This window comes from Macadamia integrifolia, unplaced genomic scaffold (assembly GCF_013358625.1).
Source record: "Macadamia integrifolia cultivar HAES 741 unplaced genomic scaffold, SCU_Mint_v3 scaffold1316, whole genome shotgun sequence".
Classification (NCBI taxonomy): Eukaryota; Viridiplantae; Streptophyta; class Magnoliopsida; order Proteales; family Proteaceae; genus Macadamia; species Macadamia integrifolia.
The window spans coordinates 57,716-72,505 of record NW_024868157.1 but is presented as its reverse complement, the minus strand read 5'-3'; the positions used below and the strand labels follow the sequence as shown (position 1 = coordinate 72,505).

Sequence of the window (14,790 nt, the reverse complement as noted above, 5' to 3'; positions counted from 1 at the left end):
TAGGAGTTAGCTAGTCTCGGAAAGAACCTTGGTCCCCCAGCTAACCCCTAGGTTAGTAACCCTGGGCAGGCAAGTGTACAGCACATCGTACCCTACTGCTATCCGTCTCTAGGCATAGTACATCATACCACGGAAGTGTATTGCTGATCAAGCATCCACGGGTCAGGATTAGTTAGTACCTATCCCCCTACTGACAAGGGGTTGAAGCACTCGAATGGTGATAACCTATCCCACAATTTCTACATGATGCTTATTCAATCGTCAACCATTCACAACATGCATACAGTAACCATTGGGCACCTATTAGTGTCCCATCTTACCTGTCTTACCTGTTCCGGCTTCCCGTTCCACCGGGCAGTGTCAGTAGCAATAGCGATAATTATGTGCACACCACAAAATGCATGAATTACAGGCAAGATTTTAAATAATAAACACTCTATAAAATAAGTCAAGGCACCCACTCACCTTGGTGTCCAATTTCCTGAAATCCGGGTTCCCCGATTCAAATATATTCCTCCCCGCAATTTATATTTCCTATTTCACAGATAATTAAACAATTATTTTTAGAATAAATCTTACAATCCTACCCCAGCTTGCCTAGGTATATTATCCCAATTCCCAAATTTAGTTGGGCATTTGACTATTCTTCACTGCACAGTTTAGGTTTTCCCAGCTTTCTTTACTATTGGGGTTACATGTAGGGAACCACTAGTGGGTCCCACACTTGGGTAGGGGTATCCTAATCATACCAACAGTCCACTCAGGATTTTCGAATTCCAAACACTGTATTCTACTTCCATGGGCTCCAATTCAATTAGAATCTTATGTACACAGCTCCCAAAATAGGATTCAAGGACTGCTGACCATGGTGTAAGCAATTTTGGCCACTGGAACCCTAACTGGAAGGTTGCCTTGGCAGCAACCGGATGACCGGTCGGGACCTGCTGGTATCCTGTTTTCTGCAGAATTTTGATCCTGCCAGCCTTCTGCTGAACTCTACCTTGGCTAGTTTGGATTCCTGTCCCCCTTCCATAGTCCGAATTGGTCTTATAGGGTTTCAATTCACAAAATAGGTTTCTTATAACCCATTTGTGTGACCCAATTACTGGGATTAGGTTAGACAATTTCAACTTCACAGAAAATCTAGGGTTTCACAGGTACTTCCTCCATTTTGCAGAATTGGATCCCTATTCCAAGTTTTCTGCATAAATTAAGGATGGAATTCAATTTTTAAGACCATAAAATTGAATCCCTTCTCAATTAAATTTAAATAACACCATTAGGAGCTGAATTGATTAACTCATCATAGGAATCAAACCTAATATGAAATTTTGTACTAGGACTTTGCTAAATTTCACCTAATTAGCCCCAATTCAGTCTCAATTGCCCAAAATTCCACTGAAATAATAGAAACCCTATGCTTTAGGGTTTGCAGGGACAAATTCTTACCAATTCTAGTCCCTAATTCTTATAAAATTTCAGAATTTAATATGAATTTGAAACCTGAACACATTTTCCCCCAAATTTAATCACCTAATTAGGGTCTGATTAATAGGTTTACAGTAATGAAATTTGTATCCAACCCTAATCAAGCTTGGCAACAAGCTTCAAAAAGGAATTCAAATCAATTCTTATAAATTCCAAATTCTGAAATTGAATAAAATTCTGGCAGAATTTCCTAATTGATTAGCCCTATTCCAACTCTGATTGCATAGAATTTCACCTAGGTAGTGAAAACCCTATGTTCCAGGGTTCACAGGGATGGGTTTCATTCAATTAAAATCTCTGAACCTTTACTGAAATTAGGGTTTCTTATATAGGGTAGTAATTCAGTTCTCTTATGGACTTGATTGCAGTCCTTAACTTGCTAAAATTCCTAACCCTAACTACCCAGTTAATGAAACTACCAAAATTTTCTCTACTGAAATGAGCAGTGGCTCTCAGCTGTGGACAACAATGGTCCAGTAATAGCCTTAGGTGCAAGAGCTCTCTTGAAATCTCCTCTTCTTCCTTCCTTTCCTTATCATTTCTTCTTCTTCTTCTCATTTCCTTCTTTCTTTTACTGTTGCAGCAAACGATTTTAGAAGGGTGAATTCTCAGCCCTAAGGTCTTATATAGGGCAGCCCAAACATACTTAAGGGTCTGCTTGGCTGGCCCCTATTAAATTCCTTATATATAACCCAATTAGCCCATTATGTAATTAATTTGTAAATTTAATTTCTTCTTTTTATTTATAATTATAAAATATGCATTTGGTACCTCAAATAGGCCTATTACCATAGGCGTATGATGGGGATTTACACAGTAGAGGTGTGGTCTCCATATTGCAAAAAGCCAAAAATCGGCATTCTGCCAGTCCAACCGGCTAGCCAGTTTGTACCTGCTGGTTTGGCAGAAAATGTGGTCCCCTTGGCCTATCTACCCTATTCTCCTATACTTAATCTCATAATTAAATTTACCTCTTTGTCCACACCCCCTGATGAGTTCCCCAGTGATATTGGCTGGCTGAACAGGAACATGTGGGTTACTTCTGCCTTCTTGGCACTCCACAACGGCCAACCATGCTAGCATTGGCCTTCTCTGCTCTGTTATCTTACCTATTCATAGGTGGGGGTATAAAAAATCAGATTAGGGTATTACAGATTCTGGATTTTTTCTTAAGAAAACTTTCTTCCTAGGCAAAAAGGGAGAAGAGCTCAGAGGAGGTAGCTTTCTCTTCTTTGGCCATAGAAATGCTATGGAGGTCATTTTTGGAGCTTAGATTGGATGAGGCTAAGCTTATCCCGGAAGATGGAAACTCTAGTGGTTATATTTCCGAAAGTGGCAGAGTTCCATTGCTTAAGGGCAGATTTGACATTTCGAAGCCTCCTAGCAAAAGCTATGAGGGGGAAGAGAAGGCTTGAACAGGGATGGCTCAGGCTTCCTGGACAATGAGAATGAAATCTTGGTGGAGGGACCACATATTAAAGTACTTAAAGGGCTTAGGGGCAAAGGAGGTGATTGGGTGAACAAGGAGAGAGATGGGGGAGTGATCAGAGATATCGGGGAGGTCAAAGATGGCATGGTAGGAAGGAAAAGACTCAAGCCAGGCTTCATTTATAGGACTCCATCCAGCTTACAAGTAATCCGAGCTAAGCCAAGTCTACGATTCTGCCAGGTGAACTTAGCTCCAGACCATCTAAGGTCATTCATAGCTATGTCATCAATACAGTCATTGAAGGCATCAACAAAGGAACTGTCAGTGGGCTCACCACCAACCTTTTCATGACTAGCTCTGACCACATTGAAATCTCCTCCCATACCCCACTGGAGGGAGCCAACAGAAGGGGCTATGGATCTAAGATCATTCCAGAGAGAACCTATCAGGAGCTCTATTTAGGGCATAAATTATGGTGAAGGTGGAGGGAGGGAAGGACCCTTAGGGGGAAGAGATGGAAAGGTTAATGAATTGGGGGGAGAAGGAGATGGTTGAAATGTTGATTAGGAGCTGGTTCCAGTGAATCCAAATCTTGCCATTGTGGTTACAGGAATAGTTGGAAAGGGAAAGACCACGGGGACAATTGAAGCTATGATGCGGGAGGCATTAGGCTCTAACACTTGGGTCTCGAGGAGACAACACAGGGCATATTTGGAGGATTTGATGAGGGACGAATGGAGGCGTGTTTAGCCGAGGAGTTGAGACCTCAGACATTCTATATGGTCCAAGGGATCACTTGGGAGGGGAAGGGGGGCACCAAAGGCTTGGGAGAGCCGAGAGAAGATTTGGAAAGCTTAGATGCATTTTTGGAATTATGCCTTCTATGGTATTCCTTAAGAGGAGAGGTAAGAGGGGTGTGGGATGGCAAAGGCTTAGAGGGAGTAGCCGAAGACTTAAGGAGACTGGACGGTCTGGTTGGTCGAAGTTTCCTTTTGGTGGTTATAGGAGGAAGGGGGAGAGGGGGGCAAAGGTCAGTAGTTGAGGCTAGAGTGTACGAATAAGAAACAGTGCTGGGAGCTTTGGACGGAGATGCCAAGGGGGGATGGGATGTAGAAGGCATCTAGCCCTGGCTCAGGAATTGCCTAAGCAGACCAGAGAGATGATGGAGCACCTTCCGAGGTGGGCTGGTTAGGCTGGGAGCTTAGGTTGGACACAAGGGTGTCCAAGAGGTGTTGAGGATCAGGGCAGTGGACCATGTTGAATGGTGCCAACAATCACGAAATAGATAGGCTTGGCCAAGAACGAGAGGAGACTCAGAGTTGAAACTTCCAAGGTTGAGCTGGCAGGGCTGCAGGAGGGAGCAGTACTGGTGCTAGTGGAGCCAGTACTAGCGGCAAAGGAGTGCAAGCAAATGAAAATTCGAGAGAGACCCAGCGATGGTTGAAGGGCATCTGAACTAGGCACAAGGCGGGGAACTTATGGGTTGGCGAGGTTGAATAAGGGAGGGGGCAACAGATCCAGGCTGAAGCCCAGGGAATAAGGGCTGAGCACACAAGGGTAAAAGCAAAGGACCATGCCCATAGTGGAGAACTAAGCCCATAACAATGGAGGTGGCTTCGCTCGACCAAGGGGATTAGGCCCAGGAGAAGAGGGCTCAGGCCCAATAGGAGTGGTAAGGATTGGGGATGAGGTGGCATTTCGATGTAGAGGGCAAGAGAGGAAGAAAGAGGATATTACAGTGGAGGGTAAAGAGGGGTGGTAGAGGAGAATTGGTAAGTAGACGGAGCAGAGGCGTTAATGACAACAGGGCTAGAAGGAGGAAAAGGGCAGCAAAGGGGCGGCAAGAGACGGACGGTATCATCGAAAGAGGGAAAGACATGGGGAGCTCAAGGAGAGTGACAAAATGGAGAGCTGGAGGGGTCGGTGTCTTCCTCAAAGCTTGAGAGATCCAGGAGGCAGCCGTAGTGATTCTGAGAAGGCAGGAAGAATCTCTGGTTCGAAGGGTCCAAGGGAGAGGGTCTACTGTCGGCATCAAGCGGCTTAGCCATCAAGCTGTGATTCCTTCAGGGTTTCCAGCAAGAGGTTTTCCGGCCACGTTTAGGGGGGCAAAGGCTTCTCCAAGTAAAGGGCCATCTCTGGCATCCAAATCAGAGGAGGCATCGTCGGGGAGAGGATTCTTGCCAATACTTCATTTCCAAATTCTTTTTTATATCTTTTCCTTTTTCTATTTCTTTCATTTTTTTCACAAGAGGCGGTGTAATGCCCAAATATATTTTTCAGGTGATACATTGTGGAGGAACCCAGTTGTACTTTACTTCTTGAGCGAAGGAGAAGCCCTCATCATTAGAGATGGTGACAGAGGAAGGGAGCAGATGCTTCGAAGAAACTTCGATGCATATCTTGACGAAAGCCAGACGATCCATGATTTTTGTTCTGAGGTCTGAAAAAAGCAGCTTGCCGAGAAGAGACCCGACGATATTACGCCTAATGGGCAAGGATTAAAGTATCAGTATCGGTCTCCGCATCGGTCGGCCAAAATTAAGATACGTATCGGAGTGTATCGTATCATATCGGAGATACTCTAAGATACGCTAAAGATACATAAATGGATAGGAAACATTTTTTTAAACACTTTTACATAAAGAATTTGTAAAAAAAAGCTATTGATAACGTGTATTATGCATAAACACTAAATTGAGGTATCGCACTAAGAATTCAAGGTTTGTAGTTGTCCCATAAATGTAAAATCCTTGTTTTCAACCTTGATTTCTATTTTAGTTTGAGGGAAATATGGCTAGCAACAACTTTGGAACAAAAACCCCTCAAAAAATCGTGTTTTCTGAAAAATTACCCATTTTGGCCATTATATAACTGTGGCGCACTGTATCAGTACATACCGATACGTACCGATCGATACATACCGATATTCATCGATACGTACTGATACTCACCAATACATACCGATTGATACATACTGATACATACCGAAACATACATTTCACCTCGATTTATATTTTTCATAGAGTCGTATCGGTACATATCGTATCGTATCGATGTGTATCAGTGGTGTATTGATGCATATGTATCGTAGGATATATATTGATATGAAAGGATTTTGAAAATTCCATGTATCGTATCAGTCAGCTAAATTTAAAATACGTATCGGAGGGTATTGTATCGGTATCAGAGATACTTTAAACCATGCCAATGGGACACCCAAAGTGGAGGGGAAGGCAAGGGAGGGAAGCCCAGATGGGGATGGAACAAAGATCAATCTTAGATAGAGAAGTATATTGGTCCCAGGGACGAAGGTAAATAAGCTTCCTGCCAACAAACCATGGGCTACCCTCTAGGGCGGTGACCCTACCTTCATTAGCAGAAAGATTGGAAATGAAAATGCCATTGTGGAGGACAACGGAGGAGATGGGGCCACAAAGCTTCCACTGTTTTGCACAGGAGGACTGGACAATGTGGAAAAGGGGGCGAGCACTGAGGAATTGGCAATGACAATTGCGCCATTTGAAAATTTCAGGGTCCAGCAGTCCCGGTGGACAAAGGCCAACAAAGAAGCCATCAAGCAGGGATGGGGGTATGAAGGAGAGGGAGTGGCCAGATTTGGGAGAGGGAGGGGAGAAGCGCATGACATTGGACCATGATTTGGGAGGAGAGGAGGGAGTGGGTGGAGGTGAAGATGGAGAAAGGGAGGTGTAGGCGCTGACAGGGGGCACCAGTAAGGTTGCAGGCCCGACGGTGGCAGCAGCTGGGGAAGAGGGGTTCACGAGAAGGAGGGGTGTAGGTTCGTGGTGATTTTTGATGACTTGATGTGGCTTAATGTTGATTTTTTATGATAGAGGGTATATATACCATACTAAATAATGTTAGAAATGAGAGGGAAATAATAAAAAAATAAATAAATAACACAAGCTCACCTTGGATGCCTAGGCAACTGCTAGGTGGGCACCTTGTCATCTAAGCACTTAGGCAGCCCTCCACCGCCTTGGGTTGCCTTCTCACCTTGACAAAAGTAAAATGTAACAGAAAAGGTTAAGGGTTTCAGTGTAATGCATGAAGGAGAAGGGATTTTTGGTTTGGATTTTAGTTGTTATCTTCTTCTTTTTCTCTTTTTTTGGATAATAAGTATGAAGTGTGTCTTTATAAAGACACTTTTTCTGTATCTTTGTAAATCTATGTAAAATACATTTTTTTTTCCTCAAACCTTTGGTATGGTTTGCATATTATATGCGAATAATACCTGTTTTTACTAGGGCCTGAACTTGTCATGGTCTGGCTGGAGGTGCACTCTTCTCTCTGATTACTTATATTTATAACGCCTCATCATAACTGCCCTATGTGCGAAACTGCTAAATGAGATTACCTTTCATTTCCCGACTCTTCTCTCAAGTGCTTGGACACTCTACCTGATTACTGTTTTCATTCCTGACTCAATTATCCTATATAATCTAGAAGATAAAGATAAATCCTTCAATGAAACCCTCATTTTTCCTTTACCACTTAAAATTTAAAACCCTTATCAATCACTGTTAAAAATTTCAATCTATCTCTCCTGATTGCTGAGTCACTCAAACAGTAGTGAAAAGTGTAACTGTGTTTCTAATTAGACTATCTTGTAAAAGAATTGTTCTGGTTAGCCTATATAAGAAGGTAGTTTGGTTAATTTTATTTTAGACTTACGTGGATTTGTTTACATCTTTCTTTCTGTGCATTCCCGGAAAGTAGTCTGTCTTGGGCAGCTTTTTGTCACGGAAGCAACTTTATGGACAAGTTTCGCTCGTGGTTCTATTTTATGATATGTACACCTGGTAGTGCTACCAAAAGTAGTTTTTGTTGTTCTAAATTGGTGGTCTTTGAAATCTGTTGTAGATACCATTATTGAGATGGAAGAGGTTTGCATTTGTTGCGGCAATGTGCATCCTTGCTGTTCGGGCTGTAATTGTTCAACTTGCATTTTTTCTGCACATGGAAGTATGTATATTTTTAGTTTTTCATTCCTGAGGCCATTAGCTACATATTCCATGATATATATATTCTTATATATACCCTTTTGCACTAAACATTTTGAGCATTACACAATGTTTTACATATAAAATTTGTCCAGACCTTTGTTTTCAGGAGACCAGCCATCCTTACAAGGCCTTTGATATTTGCAACATCATTCATGAGTTTCTTCTCACTTGTTATTGCAATGTTCAAGGTAAAGGTCTTATGTTTTCCATTTATTAGACAGGTAATTGCCACTGAGGACTAATATGAAGCTGCTAATTATGAAATTTCAAAAAACATGAATTTCAGAGTACTTTCTAAAATGGGACTAAAGTTCTGATTTGACTAGAGATGTGAGTATTTTTATACATGATTGTAAAATCTTTCTTTTGGGCAGATGGGTTGGGGGGAGAGTACATACCAAAGTGTTCATCTCTTACACTGCTGGTTAGGTCAAATGTCACAACATGTGTTTTTGGAAAGAAGCTTTTGCTTTCTTTCTGATAGAAGCTTTCATGTTCTTGGTCAACTTACATAGTTTGGGTCTCTGTTCTTTTTAATCGTCACTTATATTTCCAAGTTCTAATTTACAGTTGAGAAAATTTAGCCATCCATAACATAAGGATGGTTTTGAGAGTAGTTTGAGGTCGCATGGACAAGTGCAACAGAGGCCTGTGAATGCTTTAGTATGGAGGGGTGATTTATTTAAGGAGCTAAAAGAGTCGGGGTTTGGCCTAAAATGATTCTAGGAGAAGTGGTGGAGAGGAGATATGCATAATTTAGGACTGGTAACAATTATGGCTTTGAATAGAGTTGATTCGAGACAAAAAATCAATGTAGCCGGCCCCGTTTAGTTGGGGATAAGGCTGAGTTTAGTTGAGCATGTGTGCAGCAGTTCCGCCAAGGAGATCACAGCCAAATGAATTGCAATTGGGATACTGACAACCTATTACATGTACATTGTTTCCGAACGGGAAAAACATGATTTGTGCAGTCCTCTAAGAAAGTCCATGCATTGGATGTTGACTAGAGTTATGGGCTCATCCACATACAGACAAACTGTGCATATACACTTTTCACTTATGCAAACCGTTATTGTGGTGGATTTCTGTGAAAGATAAATTTCTGGTCCTGATAATACCTAAAAAGCTACATGCAATGATTAAAAAAACTGTCACTAAGTATGATGAAAAACAAGAAATAGAAGCGGAATTGATAGATAAGAGAATGCTGTATCTCAACAGAGCCCTGTCTTCACACATCCAGAATATTAACAGAGGATTTTTTGGTTCATTTAAAATGAAAGAAAATGCTGTATTAACCATGTAACTTCCATTATCACAAAGGGAAAAGGGAAAAAATAATTTAACTTTCCCCTCTCCCCAACTTTCTGTGATATAGCTATTCCAAATTCAGCTTTTACTGGACTTTTCTGTAGGATATACCAGATATTGATGGGGACAGGATTTTTGGCATCCAATCTTTTAGTGTTCGTCTGGGTCAAAAGCGGGTTAGTCTTCAAAAAATTATTTGTTTCACATTTATTTATTTGTTCTTTAGGAAATCTATGCAAGTCTTAGCATGGTAGGATCTCCCATTTTATTAGCTTTTAACTGTGTCAAATTTTTTTTGAACAGGTATTTTGGATTTGTATATACCTCCTTGAGATGGCTTATGTGGTGGCTGTGTTTGTTGGAGCTGCATCATCCTTCCTTTGGAGCAAACTCTTAACAGTAATATTCTTGCTTTTCTATTGAAGCTTATGAAGTTGCATGGTTGCGTCTATGGGGGTTCAAATCAACAATTCAGATGTGACCTAATTTGAAGTCAGATTAATAAGAAAATTTGTCTTGGACTCGACTTAGTATGAATGTCATTTTAACATAATTTATGCAAAACCTTATCATGATGGCCTTTGCTAGGCATTGCATGAGGCACAATAGGCAGCATGATTTGAGATACATTGAGGGATGATGTGGACCATGTGACTGATCCTAATCCTTGGTTAAAAATAGTACCTCCTGAACTGTCCTCTTGTCAAATTCAGTGGCCCTTTCCAGTCATTTAGACAACCATGTATTGTTCCCTCTTATTTTCATCCATGAAACTGTCTTGAAAACCTTGACTTTTTGATAATTACTCTTAGCTAGCTTTGTGCTGCCTTAGTCCACTTGGATTCAGAAAATTTATAGAGGTGGAACCTAATTGTCTGGCAGTTTGGTAACCTGGGTATACTGCCTGTTCTGCTAGGCCTAACAGTGACTGTTGCCCTACGTTACACTAGCTGATCCCACCTCCCTTTAATTTTTTTTTGTGAGATTTTTTTAAGTTTAGAGTTTGAAACTGATATCATGTTGTTGTCGTAATTTGTAACAATACTAAGTTTTGGTCATGGCCCAGCTGACTTTGAGTCAACTTGTTTTCCTCACTTCAGTTTTTTGTTTTTTTTTTTGTTTTGGCTGAATAAATAAATTCATTACCAGTTTTGTGGCATCTAAACCATTCTTTTCCCTGCTATAGGTTCTGGGTCATGTCATTTTAGCTTCCATTCTCTGGAGCCGTGCAAAATCTCTTGATCTGAGTAGCAAAGCTGCAATAACATCCTTTTATATGTTTATTTGGAAGGTAAATTGCAACTTTTGTGGAGCTATAGAAGCTGTGTCAAAAGTTGATTACTATGAGCCATAGTTTTTTATTCAATAGAGAAGGGATGGTGGCATTATCAATAGTTTTTTTTTGCTTATTTGGCCTTACAGATTTTCTTTCTGAAATTATTTCAGCTCTTTTATGTGGAGTACTTGCTCATTCCACTGGTGAGGTGAAGATAACATGCGGAGATGATGACCAGAAATGGATTAAAAAGTGGCTCGTGTTCACAATTTCATTATTTTCAGCAGATTTGGGAGCCCCGTGTGAGTGAAACTGTCAAGAACGGAAAAATTATAAATGAAATCTCTTAGCTTATTTTTTTATATGCTTCCATGCCAAATGACACTTTGTAATCCACAGACCACTTCCTCTCCCCCCTACCGCCCCACCACACCCCTCCACCCAAAAAAAGAAAAAATCCTTGCAGGAAGTATCTTAAGAGTTAGTTGAAGTTACTAAGAATTTCAGGAATGGTTCACTTACAATTTTCCTGTTAACTTAATGAAAAGTTTTAACTCCTATTAGAATTCAAATCCTTCCAAAGAATTTGGATGTCTGAATGGGAATCTGTTGTGATCTGTTAACATTTTTACGGCTCTGTTTGTTCCGGTGTAAGATTTTACAGGCGAAAAAATTTATATGAGAACACTTTACATGTAAAATTTCAGAGGTTGAAAATTTTCCAATGTTTGTTTCTTAGATTTCATGAAAATTTTCAATGTGATTGTTCACTATATAAAACACCCGGTGTGTCTCTGTTTTGGATCCATTTTCTAATTTTGTCAAACACTGTAGGCTGGGGCCTCTGGGCATTTAACAGAAAAATAGAAGCAGATAAAAAGAGACGTGTGTGTGTGTGTGTGAGAGAGAGAGAGAGAGATCGTGGCTTCACCGCCACCACAATCGCTTCACTCTACTACTTTACATCCAACAACAATTTGATTGGACAAAAAGATGAACAAAGAACAATACCCTTTCCCTAGAATCCTCTCGATGGATTGTGCTACCTCTTTATGCTCTATACCAGAGAGTCAAAAATTAAAAATATTTTCTCATTTGGCTCTTACAAGGCTCTAGAATCGATGGATTCCAAGCTTGCTTCTATCAGAAATTTTGGGACCTAGTTGGAATTGATGTTTGCCAAATTGTTCACGACTTTACAAATTTCTCTCTTCCCTGTGGAACTAACAATACATTGATCTATCTTATCCCAGAAATGGAAAATGCTTCATGGGTTGAAAAATTTCGCCCAATTAGTATTTGCAATATCCCCAATAAAATCATTCCCATTAGATATTTCATTTTCTGAAAAAGAAAAAAAAAAAAAAAATGTAAGCTAGATTTTGTAGCTACAAAGATTGATATGGTCAAAGCATATGATAGACTTGAATGGGGCCTTATCAAGACTATCTTTGAATTCGTTGGCTTTGGAAAGGTCTGGTGTGACTTGATATATTATCTAAATGTCATTGGTCTCTTATTCTATTAAATTGAGGGCTCTTCCTTTAATCCGGCTGAACTTTCTCGTGGGATTAGGCAGGGTTGCCCTTTGGAGCCCTTGTCTGTTTATTTGTGCAATGGAAGGTCTCTCTCGCCTTCTTTCAATTTATATGAATCTTAATTTGTTCAAAGGAATCAAGATAGTCCACAAGGCCCTTGAGATCTCTCACCTTCTTTTTGCAGATGATCTCTCTCGCCTTCTCTCAATTTATATGGATCTTAATTTGTTCAAAGGAATTAAGATAGACCGCAGAGCCCTTAAGATCTCTCACCTTCTTTTTGCAGATGATCTTTTTATTTTCTGTCGTGCTACTTCGGACGACCTTTTGATCATTAAGGCGGTTTTTGTGCAACATGTTCATTTTTCTAAAAGTGGAATATTTTTCAGTAGTAATGTTCCCAGTTTGATAAACACGTCTATACTCTCTCTCCTTGGTATTAAGGAAATGAGTAAGGATGTTGTCTATATGGGGACTAACCTTCTTCATCCCAGATCTCGTGTCTTGAGCCTTCAAAATTGTGTGACTAGGAATCAATAAAAGATTATCCACTTGGAAATCAAACCTTCTCTCTTTTGCTGGAAGAAAGGTTTTGATCCAATTAATCCTCTACTCTATCCCAACCTACCTGATGTCTTATTTCATCTTTCATTAAAAAAATTGTCAAAATATTGACTCTATCCGTTTCTACTTTTGGAATATATCAACCTCTTCTTAAAAAAAACTTCACTTTATTTCCTAAAAAAAAAAAAAATTGTTTCGCCAACTAGCTGAGTTGGGTTAGGTTTAAGAACCCAAAATAAAGTTCTACTTCTTAAAATGGGTTGTCGGCTTATCAAGGAAAAGAATTCCATTTGGGCTCCGACTATTAAGGTGAAATATTTTCCAAATATTTCTCTTTTCTCCCCCACTACCCTGAACAAGAGGAGGTCTTGGATTTGGAATAGTCTAGTTTCTATCATCCCCATCCTCCAAAAAATTATTCGTCTTAAGTTGGGGTTTGGACAATCGTCTTACTTCTGGTTTGACCCTTGGATACCATCAACTCTTGATCACTGTGTCCTTGTCAACATGCCCTTACCGTGCCCAAAATTTTCTGTTGACTTTGTATAGTTAATAATATATGGAGTGTATCATCCTAAGCCAGCCTTGTGCCTCCTACTATCATTAATGAAATTCTCAAGATCCCAATCTCTTCTCAACATGATACTTGGTGTGTACATTATCTAATAATGGTGCTTTTTTCTCAACTTGCGTTGCTAAAAATTTTCTTTCTACCTCTCATCCCTTGCAGGGTTGAGGTGATGGAATTTCATCTGATCCCCTTCCCTCAAACTAGTGGAAATTGGTATGGAAACTTCGCATTCATCCAAAATTCAAAATATTTTTTTGGCGAAACTTTTTGAATGGAATTCCGGTCAAAGAGAAGTTGGGCAAATGGTTTCCTATTGATAACACATGTTTGTTATGCGGCAAAGCTACTGAATCTATCTCTCACCTTTTCCTTTATTGTGATTTTGTTGACAGAATTTGGGCTAATGGTCCTCTCGGTCAGAGACCAAGATGTCTTAATATACACTTTTTTATGAATGTGATCAAGCATCTCTTCCTTCATGCTAACCTGTCCGGCTCATATCATAATTGGTGCTTCTGCATAGTACAATTTACTTTATGTGGATCCACAGAAATAATGTTTTTGCCAAAAAAGTTGATCCCAATCTTGAATCTATGCTTCTTAACATTAATCATTAGATTTCTGATTTGAAATTGTTTCAAGATACTGATTCTACTGATTTTGTTTACTCACTTACAAATGATCCAGCAGACATCCTAGGAAGATACTCACCTTCCCCTTTTTTGAACTATCACATCATGGTTTGTGTTGGTGCTACTAACGTTTTGGACACAAAATTAGGTTGGGCTTTTGGCATCATTTTGCAAGGAAAATTCCAGGTTCTTAAAGTAGGGACTTCTACAACCACATCTTTAAGGAGACAAAAGCTTTTTACATCCTTCATGGTCTAAGATTGGCGGCATCCAAGGGGTGGACTATCGGTGAAGTTTGGTTTTCATGTAGGAATTTACTTTAGCTTATTCCACAGCCTTCTAACGGTTCATGGCCACTTTTTTTAGTATCTATCTTTTGGGAAATATTCTCTAAATTCAGCTCTATTTCTTATATATATATATATATATATATAAATGAAAAGACTCTAATCAAACTATGATGTGCTTATGGGATTTGGCTAATAGTGCTAGGATAGGGACTTTACTTTCATTTCCTTCTGATAATCTTGATATATTGAACCATACTGCTTAATATATTTTCTTTTACTCATTAAAAAAAAAAAAAAGAACAAAACCCTTCAAAAGTTCGGTAGGTTAGCTATAGTGTGAGAGACCATCGCTCTTCATCCCAGTTACTTTCGTAATATTGAGTAGGAGTTTGAGAATTGAACACAAATGAAGGAGTCCCAAACTCCATCATTCCATCCATGACATCTAAGATATGGTTTTCTCTCTTTGGATCTTGGCCTTGCTTCCCATATGCCCCTGAAAGGTAAAATTTATCTCCATCCCGAGGTCTAAACAATATCTTCTTTTCTGCACATAGCACACAAGCCCTGTATGTTGACAACCAATCCGTAACCAATATCACATCAAAATCTCTCATGTGTTATGTAGACCAAATGTGTTATCATATCTCGACCACACATCTGAATT

General features: G+C 39.8%; 1 protein-coding gene across 4 annotated transcripts in view; it reads left to right on the top strand.

The window, feature by feature from the left end:
* LOC122063411 (homogentisate phytyltransferase 1, chloroplastic-like) overlaps window positions 1-11,100 on the top strand; it is an 80,211-nt gene extending 69,111 nt beyond the window's left edge. For 3 of the 4 annotated variants that reach the window (XM_042627118.1, XM_042627116.1, XM_042627117.1), the window contains exons 7-12: window positions 7,799-7,900; window positions 8,034-8,129; window positions 9,357-9,428; window positions 9,556-9,651; window positions 10,439-10,543; window positions 10,699-11,100. In XM_042627118.1, coding sequence (XP_042483052.1) covers window positions 7,799-7,900; window positions 8,034-8,129; window positions 9,357-9,428; window positions 9,556-9,651; window positions 10,439-10,543; window positions 10,699-10,740 — 513 coding nt within the window. In that variant the 3' untranslated portion in view covers window positions 10,741-11,100. The remainder of the gene's footprint in view (window positions 1-7,798; window positions 7,901-8,033; window positions 8,130-9,356; window positions 9,429-9,555; window positions 9,652-10,438; window positions 10,544-10,698) is intronic. The other variant, XM_042627119.1, reaches the window with a different exon arrangement.
* The last annotated feature ends 3,690 nt before the right edge of the window (window positions 11,101-14,790 follow it).